This window comes from Archocentrus centrarchus, chromosome 8 (assembly GCF_007364275.1).
Source record: "Archocentrus centrarchus isolate MPI-CPG fArcCen1 chromosome 8, fArcCen1, whole genome shotgun sequence".
NCBI classification, from domain to species: domain Eukaryota; kingdom Metazoa; phylum Chordata; class Actinopteri; order Cichliformes; family Cichlidae; genus Archocentrus; species Archocentrus centrarchus.
Genome location: NC_044353.1, coordinates 22,125,834 through 22,151,270, shown reverse-complemented (window position 1 = coordinate 22,151,270; position 25,437 = coordinate 22,125,834). Strand labels below are relative to the sequence as shown.

General features: G+C 41.8%; 1 protein-coding gene across 1 annotated transcript in view; it reads right to left on the bottom strand.

The window, feature by feature from the left end:
* Positions 1 to 21,906, bottom strand: part of LOC115784506 (protein sidekick-2-like) — a 37,112-nt gene extending 15,206 nt beyond the window's left edge. The window contains exons 1-20 of the mRNA XM_030735748.1: positions 21,752 to 21,906; positions 20,022 to 20,128; positions 19,599 to 19,746; positions 16,836 to 16,969; positions 11,757 to 11,868; positions 11,140 to 11,330; positions 10,800 to 10,883; positions 10,486 to 10,680; positions 9,846 to 9,962; positions 9,411 to 9,578; positions 8,791 to 8,893; positions 7,626 to 7,802; positions 7,211 to 7,347; positions 6,353 to 6,500; positions 5,001 to 5,141; positions 4,468 to 4,649; positions 941 to 1,056; positions 517 to 712; positions 306 to 404; positions 9 to 200 (exon numbers count right to left, since the gene is read on the bottom strand). Of these exons, the coding sequence (XP_030591608.1) occupies positions 9 to 200; positions 306 to 404; positions 517 to 712; positions 941 to 1,056; positions 4,468 to 4,649; positions 5,001 to 5,141; positions 6,353 to 6,500; positions 7,211 to 7,347; positions 7,626 to 7,802; positions 8,791 to 8,893; positions 9,411 to 9,578; positions 9,846 to 9,962; positions 10,486 to 10,680; positions 10,800 to 10,883; positions 11,140 to 11,330; positions 11,757 to 11,868; positions 16,836 to 16,969; positions 19,599 to 19,746; positions 20,022 to 20,128; positions 21,752 to 21,888 (2,884 nt within the window). The 5' untranslated portion in view covers positions 21,889 to 21,906. The remainder of the gene's footprint in view (positions 1 to 8; positions 201 to 305; positions 405 to 516; positions 713 to 940; positions 1,057 to 4,467; positions 4,650 to 5,000; positions 5,142 to 6,352; positions 6,501 to 7,210; positions 7,348 to 7,625; positions 7,803 to 8,790; positions 8,894 to 9,410; positions 9,579 to 9,845; positions 9,963 to 10,485; positions 10,681 to 10,799; positions 10,884 to 11,139; positions 11,331 to 11,756; positions 11,869 to 16,835; positions 16,970 to 19,598; positions 19,747 to 20,021; positions 20,129 to 21,751) is intronic.
* Positions 21,907 to 25,437: the final 3,531 nt, after the last annotated feature.

Below are 25,437 nucleotides of genomic sequence, written 5' to 3'. Positions count from 1 at the left end.
GCCCTGACCTGGTGGTACACCAGAGGAAATAGTGGAAGCAGACAGCTGGCCTTGGCCCTTGGCGGTCATGGCTGCCACCTGGATAGTGTAAGTAGTGAGAGGAGTGAGCCCTGTGACCTTGTACTCCTGAGTGAGGTTGGGCAAATAATGGGTCACTCTAGTGTTGGTCCTGTTGAACTCCTCCCAGGAGATGCGATAGCCTGAAAGGGTTGGGGGAGTAATCACATTTTTATGTCTTGATGACTTAAAACACTGGACAATGCAAAGGGATATTACACTGTTATATAGTCATCTTTAATGATTACCTGTGAGAACACCATTTTTCTCTTGCGGCTCCTTCCAGCTAACTTTTAGCGAGGTGTCCAATATGTCAGTGAAGCTAAGGTGTCCCACGGCACCGGGGGCTATAAAAAAAACAAACAAACAAACAATAAAAACAAGAAGTAGGAGCAGAACAACAGCCTGACACATAATTATCTTTAAATACCAAATCATTTCCTGAATAGGGACACATACTATCCTCATGAGTGCGTAACCTCTGAGGCGGACTGCGTGGACCGTCCCCAGGGGTAGTGAAGCATAATACTGAAGTGTAGTATTCTGTGAACTTTTTAAGGCCTGAGATGTAGCCAATGTGAACACTGTCCTGAAAGTTGGGGCGCACCGGAACCACAGTGACTTCATTTGGACGACTTGGTTCCCAGGCCAGGAGCTGGAAATTAAGTTATAAGAGACAGGACGTTATTGCGGACATTTTTTTATGATTTATGAAGTGGGACCCCCCCCCCCCCCACCCCTCCTAAAACAAACAAAAAAAAATTAATGATGCACAAATTAATTTGGCTTTCTGCACAACTTGCCTGACAGTGATTGTAAACTGTAACGACAATGCCCTTCTTGACCACTAGAGTGCACTAGTTTGCAGAAAGGAGCTGCTCACCTTATATCCCTGGTTGATGCCATTGATAAACTGAGGGCTCGGGGCAGTCCAGGTAAAACGTACAGTGCTGGAGTTGACAGCCTCAGCTTGTACATTTCCTGGTGGCACAGTGGGCACTGATCCAGAGGAAATAAAAATAAAAAAAATCACCAAGAGGTGCAGGAAGGGCGAGAGATTAAGATAGAGGGAGAGAAGGGCAGGCAGACAAGCAAGGGGAGGGAGAAAAAGAGGGAACAGTGATGAGACGGGGAAGAAAAAGCCTACAAGAGGAGCTTTCAGACCAACCTCATTTAGAGCGTGAGAATCAGGCTGAGGGAATTTTTATTTTTGCTCATTTGGGGAGGTAAGAACATGCCAATCACACCGGGTGTGAAAGCAGTTGCCTCAGGCAGCTTCCAGGTGAACCCTGCAGCAGTTTGTTTGAAGCGAGCATGCCACTCTGATGTAACACCAGCAAACAGTCAGGGAGTTACACATTAATGAAGCTGATTGACCAGTACTGGTCTTCATGTTCCTGCACATTTCTTAATTTGATTGTATTGAAATTCACAGCATAATCTGCCCGTGTGTCTTGAATGGAGTGATGGAAACATCCAGTTAATGAGAGCTGAGCTAAACATGTTCACTGCTCGTACTCACTAACAATGACAAGGATGATGAAATCATTTTTACATTGTTTTGCAAGTGAAAGAGAAAGGGGGAAATTAAAAATTGCAATGTCTGCTATCCTTTCCAGGTTTCATAGTGTTGCTAATTTAACACAGCGAGGTTGTGTTTCTCCAGAAATCTGACACATTTGCTTAATTGCAGATGCAGCTCACTCCGAGCTGGACCCGATCATTAGCCGACTAATTGATCAGGCATCACACAAAATGTGTGCACAAGTTTCCAAGGTTTAAGTCTTAGGTGTGCCAGACAGAATCCATCATTTCAAAATTAAAGTTGGTCATTATCCAGCCAAAACAAAGTGTTCAAAAAGACAGCTTTATTCCTCTGAAAGACACATGTAGTGCTCATTATACAAATGAACAATATTTATACGCAGGGCTATATGCGAAGAAATGCGAAGAAGAAACTGAGGGGGGGGGGGGGGGGACAGAAGGCATTTGAAGAGCAATGTTGCTTAAAATAAACAAAAGGCATGTGCTGCTGAAGCTGCACAATTATAATAATAAGTAAGAGAGACACAGGAGCTATGTGTGTTTCTGTGGGCTCTTAGTTTATTCATACACCGTAGGAATAAACTAAGAGCCTGCTCTCAGCCTCTTTTATTTTAGACATTTACACTTGAAACCAGTTTAACAGAGTAGTAATGCAACAACCTGAACACCTGTAAAATCTAAAGAAATCAAAAATAACTTCTGAGTTTGCCTCTAATAACTGCTTCTTAGCAGGAAATGGAACAGATTAGGAAATTTGAACACTCGCAGTTTTCTTATGGGTGCTCAAGGGAATATATATTGAGTATGGTGGAGAGATCTCTCTTCGTGTAATGGATTTAGCATGACAGGCATCCAGAGATATGTGAGTGTGTTAAGCCTTTCAGAGCTTTATATACAAGTTAAAGGAATTTAAATCTGACTGGGAGTCAGCAGAGTGTACCTGAACCAGAAGGTGTGCGGTAAAGTATAGCAGCAACATCTGAGACGTACTGTCATGTCTATGAATTGATTTTGACTTAAGTCAGCAATTATGACATCATTTAATCTTATATTAAAAACTTGGATTAACCTTGCATCATGCTAATACATAAGGTGGTGCATAGAAAAAGTCAGCATGTTGCTGTGCTGCAAAGTCACGTCGTAAAGCTATGAAGCCAGATTTCTGAAAGCTAAACATCTAAAAGCTCGCTCCCTTTAGATCTGATGCCACAAAGGCAAAAAACAGATTTTGCTAATTTGACTTTTATCCTCGGAAGATTTTGAGCAGACAGGGAAACAGGAAGCCTAAGGTGTTGGAATCAGTAGGCGTGTCGAAATATGTAGCTGTATGACACCGGGGAAAGTTCACAATATGTGTTCTAATTACACTACTCAGCATGAACAATGAGAAGAGAAGCCAACCGAGACAGGTTCCCTCTGCAAAAATCAAAAGATATGTCACAAGTCTGACGCTCATCATCACTTGATAGTTTATGTGCAGAAACAATTAAATCTGTGCTCAGAAAAAAAAAACTATGGGCTGTCAGGATCAAGGCTATTGTACCCAACTAAAGTTAAAGTAAAAACAAAAAATATGTGTAATAAACTATAATGAGCTTCAAAGAAATACAGAGAAGATAGCTTCAGTTTTAGTCTTTGGAAATCTGGGCAAATACAACAAATATGATTGGGAATTAATGCAGATGTTCACTGAGACTGGGATGTCTTCAAAAGGTGATGTGCCTGCATTATAATACCTTTTTGCTTCCTAAATTGTGGACCTGAGAAATATTCCCTGTATACTCCCATATGTTGATACGACTACTACTACTACTACTACTACTACTACTACTATTAATATAATAATAATAATTATGGTAATCAATATTATTAGAACAAAATAATAACTGATATTGAAACTAAATTAAAAAGAAAAAGTCCCTAAACATCTTTTCTTTTAAGTGTTGCAGTCAGAAAAACGTCTGAATAACAGTATGCATGTTAATGAGGCACTGTGCAAAAAAGGCACACATTTCCAAAGTATATATAAAAAATAAATAAATAAAAGAAGTAAGCATGTGTTATGCATGGGGGGTGGTGTAGTGGCTCAGGAGGTGGAGCAGGTCATCTTCTCATCGGAAAGTTGGTGGCTTGATCCTTAGCCGCTCCACTATGCATGCCAAAGCATCCATGGGCAAGATACCGAAGCCCCGGTTTCTCGCCGATGGATTCACTCGAGTGTGAATGTTAGAAAACACCGGTGTAGAAAAAAAAGTGCTTGTATGAATGGGTGTGAATGGATGAATGAGGCATGCTGTATAAAGCATTTTGAGTGCTTCTGCAGAGTAGAAAAGCTTTAAGAACCAGTCCATTTACCACAACAATACAGAGATATGTGACAAAAAAATCAGCAAAGACAAAAGTAACGAATCTAAGCCCAAAAACTAAAAGCTAAGTAAACGCCTGGGCCGAATTTTAGAAAAGTATCTGATCAAGCTTTTGGTTCATAGCTATATACAGTCTGTATCACATTTATTAAGGCTAAAAATCAGCACTGTTGCACTTACCTATGACTTATCATCACGTCTTACAAGCCTTTTTGCTGCTCTGTGATAAATGCTGATTTCTCCCTCAGACAGGAAATAAAAACTGTACTGGCTCTACTCTTTAAAATGTGTGCACGTCACCATTTTTGGTTTGGTAAATAAATACATAAAAAAAACAAAAACACATGAAAACATGACTGGAGATCAGATTAATAGATTAATGAGTCAAGCATCATGCTTCAGGCTTGTCTTTAAGCAGCAGGACTAACCTGCAGGTCATAAACTGATCTCACATTTGCAGCAACTTGCAGCTATAATAACACCTGTTTGTTGTTCTCACCTCCTTGCAGAGTCCACTCAGTGACTTTGTGGCTATAGGTGCCCCGGCCTGCTCCATTGTAGGCTGCCACCTCAATCTCATAGTTGGTCCAGATGATGAGGTCCTCCAGGAGCAAACTTGTTTGGTCTGGGTTTGTGATGTTTTTCATCTGACAATCAACGGGAAGCCCTGATAGACAGTACCTGAGTGCAGAGTAATTGAAGGATAGTGGGAGACAGAAAGAGAGGGACCACAGAGACAGAACACAATATACATATATTAGGATTTTACTGGCAGATTTTCTGCATTTTCAGTTATAAAATGGTTACAAAAAGAGAAGTGACAACAGATGGATGGAGAAGAAGGTATTTAATTTGCACCAATTATTCCACAGACACAGTGAGCAAAAATGAAGCAAAATGGAAAGGGAGAAAAAGGGACTGACATAACAGTTATTATCGCATCTGAATGGCACAGGGTGAGACAGACACCTATCCTTGGAAAAAAAAGAAAAAAGAAAAAAAGAAACAGGCAGGTTGTCATGCTCTTCTTACCTGATGATGTAGCCCTGGAGTGGACCATTTTGATGACTCTCCGGGGGTGGCTGCCATTGGATCATGATGGACTGATTTGTGCGGCCACTTGCGATGACTGTCTGAGGGGGGGCACTGGGAGGCTCTTCAGGGAGAGTTAGTCTGCAGCGGCAAAGAGAAAAGAAATAAGAAAAGAGAGGTAAAAGCAGAGACAAAGTGAAGCCGTGCATTAGTTATCCTGGGTTTCTGCATATTTCTATTCCATTTCATCATAGACATCAAAACATAATAAAGACTGCTTTTTTTCCTCTTTTTTTTTAAGAACACCATAAAGGAAAGTTGGGTTAAGTGTTGCTGCGTCTTTGTCCAAAACATATTCTCTATAATACTGTCCGCAGAGGGACAGCTTGCCGTGCCATGAAAAAAGATCAAAGAGGCCTTGCTTAAAAAATGGAGCAGCACAATGGAGAGACAGGCCGAGTGAGCGAAAGATATAAAAGAACAAGAAAGAGAGATCCAGGCAGACTTTTCCCTTAAGTCAATTTAAGATGACATCTTGATTTCTTCCCAGTGCACCGGAGCACTGCTCTGGAGGAGATAAAGCAGAGTGTTTAGGATCAAAGAGGTGTGCCAGAGAGATGCCTCAGAAAAGCCCTGCACTCACTGACGCTCAGTCACCCTCCTGTGGTGCACTCTTGTCTGGGCAGAGTCACACTGGAATTCGGCACCACGAATGAGTGTGCGGTGCAAAAGGTGCATAATGGGTAGCGGTGGCTTTTAGTTTGAGGAGGGTCTTTCGGCAAAAAGCAAATGGGTTGTGTTGATGCAGACAAGGTCAGACAGTGGTGTGCACAGGTGAATAGTGATGAGCTAAGAATGTGTGTGAGAGCGTGCAGGGGTGGGCCTGCATGTTTATGACAGCTTCCTCTTGCTAGTCAAGAAAATTCACTTGAGATTTGAGTCTGTGTTGAGCTCTGCCACTTTCAAGCCTCTCTGTATTTTACTCATGAAGTATGGCAAAGGAAGTTAATAGGAGGGAGAGAGATGAAGCTGGGTCAGCGCACCCATCAAGTCTTCACAAAGCGCAATTTCAGCTCATTCACAGCTTTATCTTGAAAAGGCCCATCCTGAAGTCGGCTCATCTCTCACTCACTCCCACAGGAGCGAAGACCAAAAAGTGGACTTACAGGAAATAATCACAGGATTTTCTATTGAACTGCCGAGACGAGGAGGAAGAACGGCTTGTTCCAGAACAGTAAAAGCCTTCAAAGTGCAATGCTTGTCTCACGGCCAGTGTACACATTAAGATACACAGTCTACAAGCAGTATTTTTAACATACAGCAGATGCATAACAGCTAAGTGCAGTACCCACCGGTCAGTCTCTTTGCTGAACTGGCCCCTGCCCACGTCATTTACAGCACACAGGCGGAACTGGTATGACCGGGCTGGGATGAGGCCACCAACAGTAACCCCAGTAGACTCTGGCTCAATGTTGGCCAGCAGCACTGTCCAAGGGGCATCTGAGATAGAGAGGACGCACATAAAGTTGTGAGCAGTAGCTAGAGAATAATGAATGACCTTGTGAGGGCATTAAGACTCTTAAGAAAGAAAAAAAAAAATCTCTCCAGCTCTTGCAAACTGAAATTTAAATTCATTGTTATTTCTGGCTATCATTGCACACCACTGTTTCATTTTTCAGTAATAATATTGCGGCTCCTGATAAAAAACAATCATTTATTTTGCATACGGCCCCTCTAAATATCAGATTGCAATTCAATTATCTAAAACCCAGATCCCATCTGCATCCTCAGATTCATTTTCCTTATAATGAGTTGTCATCTTATCAGTTAGCTTGAGCTTCGATGAGAAACGGTTGAGCAATTTACTCTCAATGGGTGAAAACATTCCCACTTCTTTGATTTTATCACGTGAAAGGAAGATAAGCGTATTGGGCAGCAACGCAATTTGGTTTCCCTGTTCATTTGGAAGGAAACACACAAGTGAGGCAATTGAGTTATACTTGAGTGAGGAAGGCACGAAAGCATGCAACTGCCAATTTTAGAGACACAATTGAAATGTAATATAATAGGAGGGATTGCAAATTAGTGCTCCCTTCGAGTATAAAGTAGCAATATCGCCTTTAAAATTACTAACAAAAACTATTAAATTTGTGACTCTGAATTGGATGTGCATGGTTAAAGGTGATAGTGGTGCTCAGTGAAAAACTCACTATTTTCTGAGACCTCCAGGATGTAGCGGATAAGGGGGCTGTTGCCATCAAACGCCTGAGCCCATGTTAGGTTGATGGCTCTCTTCTCTGTGGTACTCAGAACTGCTATTGGGTTTTCTGGAGCATGGGGTAACTGCCTGTATGTGCAAATGTGGGCATAAGGCAACAAGTGATAAGAGAAATAGAATCAGACAAGAAGGCAGAAAATAACAGAACTGAACAGTCAGAGTGAGAGTGTGGCATTGTAAATATTAGAGGTGTTTGATGGATTAGAGAGGAGAGCAGTGATAAACCACAACAGTGGAGAAAACACCCATCCATCATGTCCTGGGCCCATGTAAATAAGAGGAAAAAAGCTAAACTAAACTCAAAACAGCATGATAAGATGAGGGAGGCATTAGGTAAATACGCAAACCTGACTCGGAGATGGGCGCTGCGAGAGTCATTGCCGCCCACTGAGGTCACCCTGCAGGTGTATGTTCCGATGTCGCCCGACCACGTCTGGGAGATGTGCAGGGTCCCATCGGAATCCAGACGCAATCGGGGGGACGTGTTCACATCAATCACGGTGCCGCTCTTTTCCCACACGTGTCTGAAAGCACGTACGCGAGAAGCAAACTGCGTTACACTCATAAATGCCAGAGCCCGCACAAAAACAGACGCACACATACACCAACTTTAACACTTCACAGATTGGAGTGGCAGCAAATTTGTTTGCATCGTGCAAGTTCATACAGCAAACATACGAGGCGCTGACAACAATCAAAAGCGTTGTGAAGCTGGCAGCGAAGTGTTTGAATCAGAAAAATCTCTCTCTCTGTCACACACGCAGCGCAGCGCTTGTTCTCCACGGATTTCGCTCCCTGTTATTTAACCCACCCACACATATGGACGCCCCCCATTACATATAAACATGCATGCAGCCATGCAAATATTAGGAGCTCCTCTGATTAATAGCAACCATTCAGGCTCTCCAGCTAATCTCCTCTGTGTTGCGTTTAATTAAAGGCGCTGTCTGAAGTTATTACTCTGTTTACATATTCATCTGTTTACCCCGCAATCTGATCAATGTCGTAGGCCCACAGGTGACAGGCACTCTAATCACTGGGCTCCATAGACATCATTTCACTCCCTCTGAGACAGATGACTGTACACACACTCTGTCATGCTCAAGACTTTCTGATCAGTGAGGGAAGGCGATGGACTAATTCCTAAATCTGACTCCAAGAGTTTCAGATGCTTCCCATAGGAAGTCTTCTAAGGGTGGATAAACACTATGAGATCTCTTGCAGATTTCATAAACTAATTAAGTACATCACTGATGCCCAAGCTTATTCGCAAGACTGGGAGTGATTTAAAAAGTATGGGATGGCCTTGGCTCAGGTAGTAGAACAGGTTGTCTACAGTTCCCACTGTTGATATGATCTTTGGCAACTCCATGCACCAAAATGTCCTTGGTCAAGATAAGTGTGAGAATGCGAAAGTGAATTGCTTTTTTAAAAGGTGCTATGCGATTTACTTACATAAACAGCATGTGGGGTAAGACCAAAAGGGAAAGGGAGAAAATTCCTTCAGATTACCTTACAGTGACACTGGGATCATGGGTCACACCGCAGGTCATAACAGCCTTGGTCCCTTTGATGACACTCTGGTCTTGTGGCGGTTTGGTGATGCGGGTACGTGCTATGAAAATGCCCAAAGGCTGTTATTCAGAGACTGTTTGAACAGTGAACTGAACAGAGATTTCAGGAATTGGTCTCATCTTTCACTCATTGTCTCTCTGAAACAGGATAAATCATATTCTAGTTTCAATCGGTAAAGTATTTTACAAGGTTTCAAAGGCTGCTAATGTGAATTTATTCACAGAAAATGAGCTCATGTGTAAGTCAGAATGTCTTGCCAATGACCCCGGAAAAAAAAAAAAGCATGTACTGCTTCTATAACTTATCACATCATTTATTTCATAAAAAAAAAGGTTTTTTTCCCCCTCTTTTTTTTTTTACATTTTCCAAAGGTCTAGGCTGGATGTCAGAGTTTTAAAAATGTTACATAAATGTTGAACAAAGTATACAATGAAGAAACAGAGATTCAAAGCGATTAAGCACAAGGTTTACATCACCTGGTCTTATGTTGTGTTTGTGTTGTGTTCCAATAAAAATGTTCTATTCTACAGAGTGTGTCCAGTTGCTGTTATGCTTACCCCAGACCAACAGGTCAGCTGAAGCCTCGTCAATGCCCCTTGAGTTACTGGCCATGCAGGTGTAGGTTCCAGCATCAGACAGGTGGGAGGGACTGATCAGTAAGCTGCCCGATTCCAGCAGAGTAAACCTGGGCAGCTGGACCGATCCACTGGCCAAGACACGTTCACCTGGAGGGAAGGGTGGAAGTGATCGATGATATGGGAGAAAGGACAGGAGGAAAAAGGGGGTGTGGGGAAAGAACAAGAGAAATTACAGTATTGGAGAAATGTCAGGGAAAACAAACAGAAGGGAAAGCAGAACAGCAACAGTAAAGAAAAACAGCTTGTTTAGAGAAAATATATATTCTGCATCTTTTTTTATAGCTCTTGTCTAACTGACAAACCAAAATGCAGCATAATAATCTCCCCAATACCTCATGCTGTTAGCCCACGCACCTTTCTGCCAGGTGATGGCTGGCCGTGGGGCTCCTGAGGTTTCACAATGTAGGATGACTGACATGCTGTCAATCACTGCACTGTCAGAGGGGCCAGCGGTTATGTTAGGAGCAATACCTGGGTGTGGGGAGGGGTCAGCCACATGACACCACACACACACACACACACACACACACACACATACACACACAGAGAGTGAGAGAGAGAGAGAGAGAGAAACGCATACATTCAAGCAAATTCAGGTAAGACAGAGGTGATAATGAGAGACATAAACAGCTTTCTCCCTAATAAAGCAGGCAGCAGCTGAGCGCTTAATGGACTTGACAAAAGGGGCAGCTGTCAGGTCTCATTCTCAGGGACAGGTCTGAGAATCTGACAAGGCACCTCCATCTCTCTGCTTCTCCTGCTCATTCTCTGATTCAAAAATAGTCAATAATTGCCCGGGCATCCAAGGTTGACAAATCTGTTACTGCAAAGAGATATATAGATAGATGGGTGTAGGGGGGGGCGAGAGACAGAAAGAGGGACAAGAGGATTAGGAAAGAGAACAGAGGAAGGAGGGAGCAGATATGGAAAGACAAGCAGAATGAAGCAGCAGGCGGGTGGATAACTTTGAAAAAAGATTTCAAGGGGGACATACTAGTAACAGCAAGGTAGGTGTTTGTCTGGATCTCTCCTGCTAGATTGCGAGCAAAGCACTGAAACATCCCTGTGTCATCTGGCAGAAGACCGTTGATCTGTAGACTGCCTCCTACCAACACCCTGTACCTGGGGATCTTCACCGGGCTGATGGGCACTGCATCTTTATACCACACTATCTCTGGCTGTGGTGTGCCTGCAGAGGGAGGAGAGGATTTATTTATTTTTTGTCTCTGGTCACTGTGACCCTGTAGTCCTTTTTTTCTCCGGTCTTTCACACATGCACGAGCATCGAGAAAAAAAAACACCACAAACCTCGAGCCTGACAGGGGATATCCACTACCTTCTCCATTTCTGCGCTGATGTGACTTGGCGGCTCTTTCACAAACAGAGGATATTCTGTTTTGAAGAAGAAAAGCGATTGCTCACTAACAGCCTTTAAAAACAGCTCCAAAAATAATCTGTTGTTATCACCACCCTTATCTGGCAATAGAGCATTTGCACAACGTTAGTGTTATTACTGAAATCTAAACTTTCAACGCCATCTCTGAAAAGTATCTCAGCTTGAATATTAGCATTGCAACAGGCAATATTTTGATCATTTAGGCTAAGCTGCTTTGAGCAGGGTCAAAATGTGTAATGTAGGGTCATTTACCAAGAACATGCAGGTAGGCCCCAGCTGTGACTGAGGGGACGCTGCTACTGCGGAGTGACGCCTCGCACTCATAGTAGCCGCTATCGCTCACTGCAGGCAAGCTGATCACCAATCTACGGCCAAAATCTCGAATCCCTGTATTGACCACTGCCCCATCTTTCCTCCAAGTGATACTCATTTTGACAAGGGGCCTGAAAAAAAAAAAGATGAAAAGGAGAAAAAGAGAGCAAGAGACCAAGAGCGTGGTTTTTAATATAGATTTATATTCTTTTTCAAGGTTACAGAGCACTGGGGGAGCAATGGGATACATCTGTCATTCTGATTAAGTCTTTGAATTTGAGATAATAGTCAGAATTCAGAACTGGGATTGTGCAAGATTGGAAGAACAGAGCGAAGCCTTGAATCAAAGGGAAGAATGGAAGAGAGGTACAAAATGAGAGATGTGCAAAACACTTTTTATTATGTTCAAACAAAAGATTCCAAGATTCATTTAAATCACAAAATATCAGATGCGTGGGTGAGAGAAGGTGGTGGTGTTTTGATAATGTGTGAATGTCTGACTGTGTGTGTTTGCAGTCTTCTTCTCGGTATCTACGTGCCTCTTTGTGAACATTTACCTTGCATTGGCCACACACTCCATGATAGCTTCGTTTCTCCCGACTGTTACACTTGTGTTCTTTGGGGGGACGATGATGGAGGGGGCAATGGGGTCTGCGGGTCCTCCCACATCTATCGTACACACAGAAACGCACAAAAGTGAAAGAAATCTTTAAATTGCATGCCAGTCTCAGATTAAGCCTGTGCCTCTGCCTGATATAGCCAACTGAGCATGACTAGATCCTTGCACAGAGATTGACAATTTGTCACCATCACCAGCAGGTAGCCGGCATGCTATCACCCAACTATTAACACTCCTGTCTTTACTTTAGATCCTCTTTCTAGTGCACACAGCATTTACTGTGCATGGTGTTAGCCCAGGTGTTAAGAAGCCATTATGTAACATAATTGAGACAAACACAAAAGGCGATTAAATGCGGCACCATCACTCACGGGCTTCACAGAGCTTCCAGCCAACCATCGATTCACTGCCCTCAATCAGTGATCTCTCTCTGAATCTGATCTCATTTTCCCCCCACCTCCCCGGAGTACGGGTACGGGCCCGTGAACCTGTATATGTCTGAGTGATTGGACATTTACAGTGTGTTGTATGTGTGTGTTGCGTTGATGTTTGTTTCCGGATGCCCATGTGAGACCATTTTCAGGGCTACCTCAGGTTAATAAGGGCTCTAATTAAGTTTTTATTATTGTTGATGTTATTTTCTAACACCTAATTGTAAATCACAGCCTTTGCCGGCTCATTCCTGCAGAATCTCTACAGTATCATAGCAATGATTTCTCTACAAACACCGTCTAAAAATAGACCTCCTGTGGGTTATTACTGCTCTTTGGTTCCACTCCCCATTTGATTACCGAGTACAAGTCTCCAGCTCATCACTCAAATACATACAATAAATAGCTAAAAATATTAACATGCAAAGTATCTTTTAATCTTCTTTTTGCATAAATTCTTCTTTATGCAAATCAAATTAATACCAACGCTCGCAGATGTTTGGCTGATCTAGATATCATTAATTATATTAAGCTGTGCACTTTCCAGAACATAACACGGAAGGAAAAGACAAATAAAATCAAATTAACATGCTGCTGACATTTCTTGAGAATGAATTCAACATTTCAAAATTAAAGCATTTAAATTAACCCAAAAGAATCTCCAAATACCCAAATATTTACTTCATCGCAGCACAGATATTAAAAAAAGTGAAAGCAAAAATCATTGCTATCATGTTTGACAGACAGAAAAAAAATTCACCATCTCTGAAATTTGGTTAGAGATGGAGATGATCAGGTAAATATATTGTTTATTTGAACCTTTGTTCAAAAATACAGAAAATTACCGATTGATCAACTGCTAAATTTTGTGGTGCTGCAGCTGTCTGAGGGATTACAATTATTAATCAAATCCTTTCATCAGTGTGATGCAGATATCATCTTGAATGTATTGTTGACATTATTAATAATCAGCATAATGAAGACCAATCAATCCATGTAAAACAGCTGCTTTTTAGTCCCTAGAAAATTTGGAGGGGATTAAATTAAAGGTAAGAATTAAATGTGGTAAAAAATATAAATATATATCTTAGGGGTGGGACTTTAACGCGTTAATTTCGATTAATTAATTACGGGGAAATTATCCATCCATCCATTCGCTTCCGCACATCCTGTTAAGGGTCGCGGGGGGGCTGGAGCCTATCCCAGCTGTCATAGGGCGAGAGGCAGGGTACACCCTGAACAGGTCGCCAGCCTGTTACAGGGCCAACACAGAGGGACAGACGACCTTTCACACTCACATTCATGCTCTCATTCACACCTATGGGCAATTTAGATTAGCCAATTAACCTAACCCCAGTACGTGCATGTCTTTGGAATGTGGGAGGAAACCGGAGTACCCGGAGGAAACCCACGCAAGCACGGGGAGAACATGCAAACTCCACACAGAGAGAGGGAGAGGCCTGGGCCAAGGTGGAATCGAACCCAGGCCTTCCAGATGGTATTCTAACTGTGAGGCAGCAGTGCTAACCACTACGCCACCGTGCTGCCCTTACAGGGAAATTAACGAATTAAAAATTTTAACGCATTTTAATCGCACTTTGCACCGGAACATACAATGTCAAAAATTCAGTGGCCGCATCATTCGAAGGACCCGGCCCACGTCCTTCGCAGCCCACAAAGACCGCAAAGGCCGGAAGTGAGCGGCTAGCCTTCATATCAGCGTCACCTGTCCTCACCTCTGCGTAGCTCATGTCGCCTAACAACCGTGAGTGTGAAGCACAGCTGTGTAAAAGTAGCTGGTTAAACGGAGAACGAACTTTTTCTCCTTTTTGTGGTTTAATTTTAAATCTTTAATTCAAAATAAGCTGTTAAAACAAGCATAACACATTTCAACATCAAGGAATACAGCTGAGCGAATGATTAATTTCCAACTATATTAAGTGAGTCATTAATGTTGAATAAAACTATCCAGTTATGATGCTTAACTTTAATTTCAGGAGTTTGCTTATCACAGGAGCACTTCCAACCTTCGTTGGTCTGTGTAGTAGACTGGTGGGAAAATAAACAAAATTTTGAAGTCCCACCCCTAATATATATAGGACCCTCAACCTCCCAGGCCTCTGGTAGGGGACCCGAGCTTGGAGGGCAAAATAGACCGAGCTGGTGAGCTGGGATTTATATAGTGACTGAACCAGGAGGGGTGAGGGACAAGAAAGAGGCACAGGTTATGTCATGGTCTACACTAGTGGCCGGGAAGGTGATATTTCTCTGTTGGAACTCAGATAAACCCCCTTCTTTTGAAATGTGGTTGAGAGAATTAGGAAACGTGCTTCATCTGGAGAAAATCAGATTTACCTTGACTAACCGAGAAAGTGTGTTTTATGATATTTGGCAACCAGTACTTAGTTTGATGGAGAGATTTAAATAATATGCACTCTGTATGTATTTTATGTATCTGTTATAGCACCTGTTATTTTATGTCCTCCCACTGTTGTGTGTTTGGTTAGGAGGTGGTTTTTGTGTGTTTTTTTTTTTGTTTGTTTTTTTCTTTATTATGTGGGAAAATTAAGTAATCAATAAAAAATATTATAAAAAAAAAGAATTAAATGTGGTAAAATGTTTCGCCTTAGCCTAAAAGAGTGGTGAGGAAAAAAATCGAAGCCACTTGGTTCTGCAGTTACTGGGTATACTTCTGTGAGATTACAGAATTTGGCAGATCTGTGTAAATTTTGCGCCTAATTAACAAGCAAGACTTTGTGTATGGTTTGATTGGCGTAGGTTTTGAGAAGTAAGTGTGAAGAGAAAATGAGAAAAAGAAAGAAACTGGTGAAAAAGAGTCACTCAAGCAACATTAATATTAATCTTCTACAAAGAAGACTTAGAGCTGAAAATCACCAAGATCACGTATAATTTATGAATGATTTATTAATTAGAACTCTTGACAGAGTCATGTTGAAGCGGCTGAAAAAGTGATGATTGGCATGCTGTGTGAAGTACTCCCTGTTACACAGAGTGGCCATTAACACTTTAATTTCTATTTGAGTTTTATGAAATGTTTTACAAATCTGTGTAAACATACAAATTGAACAATTTTGTTTAATTAAGTGAAATGCCCACATATTTGGCTGAAAATGTAGCCTATGTTTGCCAACAACACAGCAAAAAAGTGGGATTCCATTTGACTTATCAAAGAACTCATTTCATTTCCCAACAGACATGACTGGTTCCTCAGCAGACAGTAATTAATGCATTGCAGTTCATGAACTCCCAGCGTTGAGGAGACCTCAAGTGTGTAATGCAAAAATTGCTGTGGTGACTTGCATAGCAAATTCTCACTACTAAAGTTACCATGTTGTTTACATCTGTCTGTATCTAAAAACAATTGTAAACTCAAGTCAATCTGAAGAATATTAAAAAGGATGCATGCATGGAGCTTTATGCAACGCCAGTTTGCATTTTACTATTAACCTCAGCTCTGTCTCATTTGTATGCTCCCTTAGGAATGTGATGCTCGCTGTACTGCTTATTTCTTTTTGTCTTTTATCCAACTAGATGCTAAAATGAAGAAATGGAGCTGTAAAAATAAATAAATAAATGTATTGGCTTTCAGATGCAAACTACAACGGTGTTATGTGCAAGGTCAAACTGGGTGATATCCTGTGATATCTGATCCCCAAGCGTTGCTGTATCATGCATGTTGAGGACTGAATTACAAATGCTGCGTTAAAGACATGAAGAGCGGATGCTGGAGCGAGAAGGGAAAAACTTTCTGGAGCCATTAAAGGAGTCACTGAGTGACTCCTTTAATTGGCTTGTCGAGGTAAGCAGAGAAAGGCTGATTTTGTTTAGATGAAAGTAAGTAAAAAAAGGTGGGAGCGTTTGTGTGACTTTGCTTCGATAAAACAGTGACAGTAGGTGGGAGGACAAGGATCAGGCATCAGGCCCAGCTAAACTACGTAATGATCTGACTTGCAACCATCCTTCCGCCACCAATGCCAAACTTTATTAGAAGTCGTGCATATGTGTGTTTTATAAGTGAGGCCGACCTTCTATTATGATTTGTGTGTTTATGTGGGCGTGTGTATGCTTAATCATTCCCTGTTTGCTCAGCGTCATTTTCATAAATCCATTTAAACCCAAGGTCTACTTTACGGACCTTTCAGAGAGGTGCTGCTGGAGTTGTACCTGAAACACAACATATAAAAAAGCCAGATGTTGGATGAGGAGGCCTTGCAGGACATCTATTGTGCTGCATGTAATGGGTGTAATTATGTATGTTGGGCAGAGACAGCTCAAATAATAAAGAAATGGCCTGCCAGTAGAGGGCGCTATCTCTGTTTCTATTGTGTTTGGCTGAACAACCTGTTGTGCTGCCGCCGTGTTAAATAAAAATGTGTATTTAAGTGTTGAGCCAAGAGGAAATGAACAATTTTTAAAAACTACATTTTCATCTGCAACAATCTGCTATTGCAATCAACTGATGCTACAAACAATCTGCTGCGGCTTTCAGTGTGTGGGCGAAGAAGTCTGTTTCCTAGATGTGTGTTTCTGCATGTACACATGTATGTGCATGTGTGAGTACTTACTCTCCACTGTGAGAGTGACGGGCTGACTGGTTTTGTTCTCCCCATTTTTGTCATTAACTGCCTGGGCATAATAACGTCCTGCGTCAGGGGCCACAGTGGACAGGATGACGAGTGTGTTGTCCAGGGTGATGGCACTGAGTATCCATGCAAATAGAAGCACGCATTAGTTTTAGGGACACCACATTAGCGAATAATAATTCCTGCAGCAATCATTCGAGCCTCAGAAAGACACAAACTGCCTTTAGTTAGAATGCAGCTGAACCAAATTAAGGCCACCAATTTGGGTTCCAATTAAAAGGCGCTATGAGTGGTCAATAAGAATAGAAATTTCCAGTCCATTTCATTCCAGTCAACTGCTGTGCACTGCAGAATTTGTCCTCAAACTCCAAACCAAACCAAACACACACACACACACACACACACACACGCATTAACAAGCACACAGAAACACTCAAATCATTAAACCAGTGAGTAGTTATTTCACACAGTCAATAAATCCGAAGGGTAAACTGACGCACATATCACATAAATTAAATCCGAGAAAGAAGCACACAAAGACAATTTTATGAGCACTTCTATCTACAATATACCACAGTGTATTTAGGAAATAACTCAGAATATGTCCTGCTTTTATAACGTACTTAATATATAAAGTACTTCATTAAAGGGTTCGCTGTCATTTTTAATTGTTATAGATCCCCGAGGGTTGCTACAGAAACATACTGTTGGCCAGTCTTGAGTTTTGTCCATAGAAGCAGTTGCTCGGCTGGCGATTGGCTCTGTTGGTCATTTTTGTTAATAATTCAAGAGAAATTGTCAGGTCCTACAACAGCTTGGTGCATCTAATAAACTAATCTAATAAATATATTTGAGGTATATGTGAGACATAGTCAGGGTCCTATATATATATATATATATATATATATATATATATATATATATATATATATATATATATATATATACGCAGACACATGAAACATAATCAGATTTGCAGATATACATTTGTTAGTAGTAACATCTGTCCATAGTAAGAACTCACTTATACTATAACTACATGTAGTAGATATTCTTGAGTCCTTAGTGAGATAGTATGACAATGCAATTCAAAAGTAATTTGATTTAATTGTCACAAGTCATTTATACTCTGCCTGATTCTGCTGGTTGTTGTCTTTGTATCATTCCCAACACGTATTTCCAAGAAGCATGCTCTCTGGTGGACAAACTATGCAACATCGACACTCATAGCATGGTTGAAGGGTGTTTCTCCCATCTCTTCTTTTTACTTTTTGAATTTATTGATTGTTTTAAATGCAGACCCTGATATATCGGCAAATATCCAATATTGGCTCTACTTTGCAATAAATCGCAATAAATGTATCAACCACCTGACTGTTTTTTTATTGCACTTAACATGGATTTCTCCCATAGTAATTACATTTGGAGTAATTCTGACAATCTTCAGATTATACACACAAAACATGAATGTGTTAAAAGTGCAGCGTTTAAAGTCCTTTGCAGTGTTTTCTGTCACTGCTGTGGCCCAGCAGCCTCTTGAATGACTGAATGTGGGTTAGGCTGACGGACTTGTGAAAATGAGAGCTGACGCCAAGCATGGGGCCAGATTAGGTTCATTGTATCTGCCAGCATCCACCTGATCGGTGCAGGATAAACAGACACGCTCCTGGACAATTAGGAGCTGAGGCTCTCACAGACTCAACAGACACAAATGCACAAACAGGGATGCACACACAACTGTGAATATCAATGTGGCCTGACACAAAGCGAGCAAACAAGCGGTAAATGTAGAGTATCCTGTCAGTGACTCTCATCGTCACGGTGCAAAGTTTCACTGCTTCGCTTCTAATAAGAGCCAGCTCTAAAAAAACATGGTAACTAGCTCTGGGATTGGTTGAACATTCATGGAAGGAACTGATATTTTTCTTAGAATATCCCTGAGTGATTCTGCTGTAATTTTTACAGCTAGCCTCAGAATGTAACCCAGGGTAAAAGTCTTCATGTCAGCTACGACATGATGGAGCAGACTGCTGAATAATAGATAAGAAGGTGGTTTCTGTGAAATTACGGACCGCCTACGTCTTTTTTCTGGATAACTAAAATTAATCTCAGGTGATTACAGTCACAATTTTTCCTTCAGGAAAATTAAATATCAGAAGACGCAGGATTCCAAACAAAAAAACAAAACAAAACAAAAAAACGCTCCCAAACACAGACTTGCAATTGGAATATGGCACATTCGCATAAACTGGCGCCCACTGTGCAAAATATGCACACGAACATATACCCTCTCAGACAGAAATCCAACCAGGGGTGAGTGCTGTCAGTCAAACGTATCATCAATTGAGGCCTTTTGTCCAGTTTTGTCTAATTGGTTCCTCTGCTGCCTGCTCTATCTCCACCCTTCAATCATTCTGCCTGCAAAGTCAATAGGGCCAATATAATAACCAGCTTTATCACTGAGAGGCGATTCAATGATGAACACAAGGCCTGCGCCAACATTCGTTTATCAACTATTCTGCTCAACTTCACTCATGGCGTGTGGGGGATTGGAAAAAATCTGTGAGCAGTATTGAACCTCTTGGAGTTCTCTAAAGTGAAAGATATTCTGCTTCAGCAGCCCTGCATTCATCAACAGCTCATATATGAGAGAACTCGCTGAGACAGGCACAGAAACACACAGGTAACATGCATAAATGCTTTGTCTAAACTAAACAAATCCAACCGGGGTGAACGCAGACTTACATACGACTGCTGGAGGGAATTTTACGCCCATCTCTGAACCAGGTAATCTGGGGCCTGGGGAAACTGTGTATACGTGGTGCACGGATTAGAGCACCCTCGCCCTGGGACACAGTTTGAGACCTCTCACCCTCCACAAAACCACCCATATCTGGAAGACATAAAAAGTGAGTTAAAACGAGGGAGACACTGGAAGAGAAAATGCTGGAAATGCATGCCAGCAAAAAACAAAAAACAAAAAAAAAACCAAGGATGGAAATAAACAAATGTCAGTATTAGCATTAATGTTATGTACTTTTCTAAAAGCTAAGTGCCTTAAATCAAAGTGACTCATCCACATGCTGTGCATGACTAGCCTTTCACAAAAGCGGTGTCTGGCCTTAATATGGCAGAATTGGGGATACACGGGAAGAATCCTGTACTTACAGGCAACTTGCACTTCAGTGCTGCACTGCATTATAGCACCAACTCGGTTTCTCACAATGCAGCGATAATGGCCAGCGTGCGATCGGTCCAGTGAGGGGATCAGGTACCTAATGGGCACACACACAACACAACTGCAATTAGTCATCATCAACATGACAGACAGCAACATTTGTCATCACGCTGCTATTATCACCCACACTCAAGATGCTAAATTAATTGACATGTTTCAGTGGGCACCTGAAACGGTGCTTTAATGACATTCCTCTTTGCAATGAGACATAAATGTTCTAAAAAAGGAATATAACAGAGCAACTTTGAAGTGTTATTTGTTGCTGATGTAATACTGGACAGTAGATAGTAAACCAAAGACGGAAGAATGAAATTTTAATGCAGCAATAGCTCAGGTCCTGACTCACAAAACTCAATTCCTCCATCTTCAGTCAGATGAATTAAATCATACAAGCACCCATCAAATCATACGAACTCCAATCACATGTTCAGGCCATCTGCAGCTCTGTATCTCCCCCTTATGTGCATTCATGTTAAATGGTGCATGTGAAATACTAGCAAGATAACCTAAGAGCTTACACCCCCTTTAACTGGTTTGCTACCGCCACTTAGGAGTGTAGTTTCCACCCCAGCCATGTTCCCACTGCACTGCAATTCGGGGGGTAGGTGGGTGGGGGGTCTGATTAAATGGATTCCAGTTCTCCTCTTTGATCAGGGCTGGTGAAGAATAACAAGCAGAGGGGCTGGCCTGCAAGGCAGACCCAGAGACTAAGCCACGTGAGAGCGCAGCCAAATGCTTAGGGAAGACAGGGAGAGAAGAAAAAGATGAGGGGGAGAGAGGATGTGTGAAAGAAAATAGGTATAACAGACAGGGAGGAGATGGTGGGTGGTTTGGGAAGGAGGAGGGCAGTGATAGCAATCAGACACTACCACCTTAGCATGTCTCTCCATGTCTAGGGGTCTAGTCTAACTGTGAGTGGAGTCTAGGAAACTGCGCTAAAATTGGATTGAAAGTGACTTTCACTGTGGACAGCATCTGTCACCTGTGAACACACATGCAGGCATAATGCAACACAAGCATACTGTACATGTACAAGTGGGTACACACACACACCCACACACACACACACACACACACACACACACACACACACACACACACACACACACACTCGCACTCGCACACACAGAGCACTTGTTAGTGCAGACTGAAGGTCTCTTTTTACCACACTTTGAGTTGTTCCAATAATTCAGCATTGTGTTTAGAGGCTGGATACAAGGTGTCCAGAAGAACTCCAAAACAAGTGAAACAGCCTATTACAGCTATATATAAAGTGGCCCATCCACACCATATGAGCTGATAAAAAATTTGCATTGTCTTTTATTGCACCAGTGATAGTTTCAGCAAACCACAAGAGAGAAGAGTAAAGAATATTTATCTCTTCACACCATCTCTGAATGTTGAATACAGTGTGAGATACAAATCGGAATAAATTTGATAATCCCTTGCACACAAAATGCTATGTTTCAAGGGAGATATGCAGCCAAATCAGTCCTGAATAAATCCATAGAAATTAGTCTGGAATTTGAATAAAAATGAGCAATTGTGCTATTAGTTACAATTAAATCCCTCTAAAATGTCCTCGTGTAGTAAGATAATTAGAGTTAAGAAAGAGGTACAAAAGAAGATCGTTTCTGGCAAGCAAGGTTGCATCCCTCACCTGTATTCCAAGGAGAAACGCGTAAGCTCAGTACCATTGTAGATCCATTTGAATTCCAGGGGCCAGCTGCCTTCAGCCATGCAAGTAAGAACTAGGCGATTTCCTTCCAGGTGAACCTGGGTCTGAGGGGGCTCCATCTTAAAATAAGGTGGGACATCATCTACTAGAAAAAGAAAGAGAAGAAGAAGAGGAGGAAAAACTGAGTCATCTAAAAACACAAAGGAAAAGATGAGTAAAAAGAAGTGAAGCAGTGAATGGGGGTAGTAAAAATGGCAGTGATTCAGTGATTCAGTAACCTCTGCGAGGAGACACAACACAATTTGAGCAATTCACAGAAAAAGAGGACTCAGAACAAGTTATTTCCATTTTTCTTCTGTACTGATTGGGACTTGAAGGTCAACAGAAAAGCTTGCCAAAAAGCACATGGAATAAGTTGTTACTGTGAAAGCAGCTTACTCCTTTATTTCAAATTGAAATGTGCTGGCAAAGAGGCAGAAGAGCAATTTGTGCAGCAGAAGAAGTGTAAATGAACACTTCCATACCTCTACATCAGTAAAAGAGGATGGGGGAAGGAGACAAGCAAGAAGAGTGAGATGGAGGGCAGGGGGAAGGAGGAATAAGTTGAAAGCAAAAAACACACTGCAAAAAAAAAAAGAAAAAGAAAAGCAAGTTAGAGGTGGAGAGTGAGAAATTAGGAAGTAATAGGGGGTAGGGGTGATAGGGGCTGCTTTAGAAAACACAAAGTTTCCCCGTCTTAAAATCCTTTCTCTGACAGGATGAGTTATACTCTGTGCCTCCCTTCATTTATCTTTATAGTTCCCTAATGCAGCCAGATTATACAGGCCCCATCCGCAACACTGCACACAGCTAGTGCAGCCACAAGAAGACTTTAAGGTGATATGCAAGGTCCAAGGCTGAGTTTGAAGACAAAGTGCTTTCATTTGAGCTGATGAAAAAGGCATGATCAGACCTATTGATCTGTCTGCCTCACGAGCCATGGGCGACACTGAGCTGATTGTGCCAGTGTTTGTCGCGGGCTAATTAAAGTCTGTATTAATAGCTGCAGTATACTGCTGTGGCCTGGAGCATGCCTGGTTCTGTGTCTACGAGCTGACTCACTGTTATGGCTGATTACTGGAGCCACCCTTGCTCTCCACACCCATATGCAAGTTCACACCCAAGATTTATGGTGGTAAATGCAGAGGATGGTGTGGCGGAACTGGGTGAACGCGAGGGCAGCCTTGGCTGGGCAGAGAAGGGGATACAGCAAATTGGATCTGATTGAAACGGAAAATAAAAGAATGACTACGCGCCTTTGTGTTTCACGTCGGCGACCATGCTTGCAGTGCACGCGTCACAAAAATATATAACAAAACACACATATACACACACTGTCACACACTATATTTAGCTGCAGCTTATCCCACTTTCTACCACACAAAAAGACCAGAATTTTTTTTGATTTGATAAAACTATCTGGCTAATCTGTTCTTTCTGTCACCCTTGCTGTCAACTTTTCAAAAACAAACACTGTTAAACCCAACAACCACTTGAAACTGATCTTTGTCTGAGCCCAAATGGAGAAGCCATCCCTATTTTTCCCCAGACACTAGCTGCTGAGTGGTGGCTTTACTATAATTCCATCCTCTAGCAAATGCATTTGTACTTGACACACACACACACACACACACACACACACACACACACACACACACACACACACACACACACACACACACACACACACACACACACACACACACACACACACACAAATAAAAATCCCAAAACATACACTTATGGCTGAATAAACATATACCCAACCACTTCCAGCCGGTTTGGGGTTTTGGTGGCTATGTGCACTTAGCGGCACAGCTCCATCAACAAGCCACCATTAGAGACCTGCACATGCAAAGCCTAAACTCACACATCGATCGTCTGGGGCAATACATAATACCAACTTACTGATGTGAAATTGTGGACCACAGAATTGAGCGCCCTGTAATCACCACCACAGTTACCTGTTTTAGCACCATTCATGCGTTCATATATTTTTTTTTCTGCCTCATATGACACATTCACACGAGCTTTGATAATGACTCCCCGAACACTGATTATCTGTGGCACTTGCGACCAATTTCACATCTAGAGCAAAGTGCGTATTTTCAGGACCAAAGCCAGCATGAGGAGAAGATGTCAGTTTTGCATGACAGTGTGCAGAATGTCTGCTGTGTACCCCAAGAAATGATTGCCGTCCACACAACACCTAACTGAAGTGATCGTCTTTTTGATACTCTGTGAGAACTTAAATGACCTGTGACTGCCAACAGTTCTTAATGCTGACAGAAGGCAAGGTCAGCTCCTCCGCAGACTGGCCTCTGCGATCTAATGAGTTTCCAGTGGAGAAGCTCTTGTCTGACGTAGATTCTTCTCTCCTTCACTGTGCTTTCTGATCTTCACAGCAAAGCGCTGAGGACACACGCTGCTGATCCATGTTTGTATCAGTGGTAGGCACTGCATGTCTGGTGTCAATAGCTGGATTACATTTTCAAGTATGTTTCTGTTTTTTTTCGTGCGTGAGTGTGTGTGTGTCAGCCTTTGCAGAAAAAAAAACCCACATATGAACACATGCACCCTCCGTGCATATGTCAAGGTAAGAATGTCTGTCTTTTTTTTTTGCATGTGAAATTTGACATGCATGCTACTATACTAGCACAAGGCTCTGTTAATACAGAGTGTGTACAGTAGAGCAAACAGAATACCTTGAGTCACTGACAAGCATTCTTCTTCTTATTTAGCAAGAAAAACATGTTTTGGTTGTGATATATCAGCACAATCTCCCACTCATCATCAGTCTAAACGGGTTCACCTTGCTCAACAATAAATATTAAAAAGAACACTTAGCAGTGAGTGCTGGTTTTCTGTTTGTTTTCACATTTGTCAAGACCAGGCACCCAATAGAGTTTTAAGATTTGGAGTTCAGCCCACTGCTACTGTGTATTATATCTTACTCTCTGCTGTCAGAGTTCACATGATCCAAAATCTCTCTCGGGAGTCATCTTTTTTATAAACCACTGCGACCTCATGGACTCAATTCTACTATATAAACCACTTGCACACACACACACACACACCACTTTATATGGACTGCATTCAGACAGTGTTCAGATTCTAATTTATGTCACATTTTGTTTTCTTATAGCTCCATTCTAAAATTCCTTTATGCCCAAAATAATTTTTTCCCACAAATTCCTTCTTTTTTTCCTAAGCAGTCTGTAATAAATACCCTAGAAAGACAAAAAAACAAACAAACAAACAAACATAATTTTAAAAGTGTTTTCAAAGGATTAAGAGAGAAGTGCACCTGCCAAACCCTAACCATTTCAGACCCTCTGTCATAGTTAGGGTTTGGCAGGTGCATGAAATTGAACTCAAACGGCTCCTATTTTGCTGCTCAGTGAAGAATTCCAGGAGCACGGTGGCCTCCAGAAGTTCTAAACAGAAGACCTTTAAAACATCCACAATATTTCCTAGAACTTGAAGTTGGCCAGGCTAAACCGAGCAACTGGGAAAGACGAACCCTGGTAGGAGATGTGACAAAGAGCCCCATAGTCACTCTAAGGCCCTGTGTAAATGTAAGAAAAACAACACTGCAACATTCCACTGATTTGGGTGACAGATTAAGA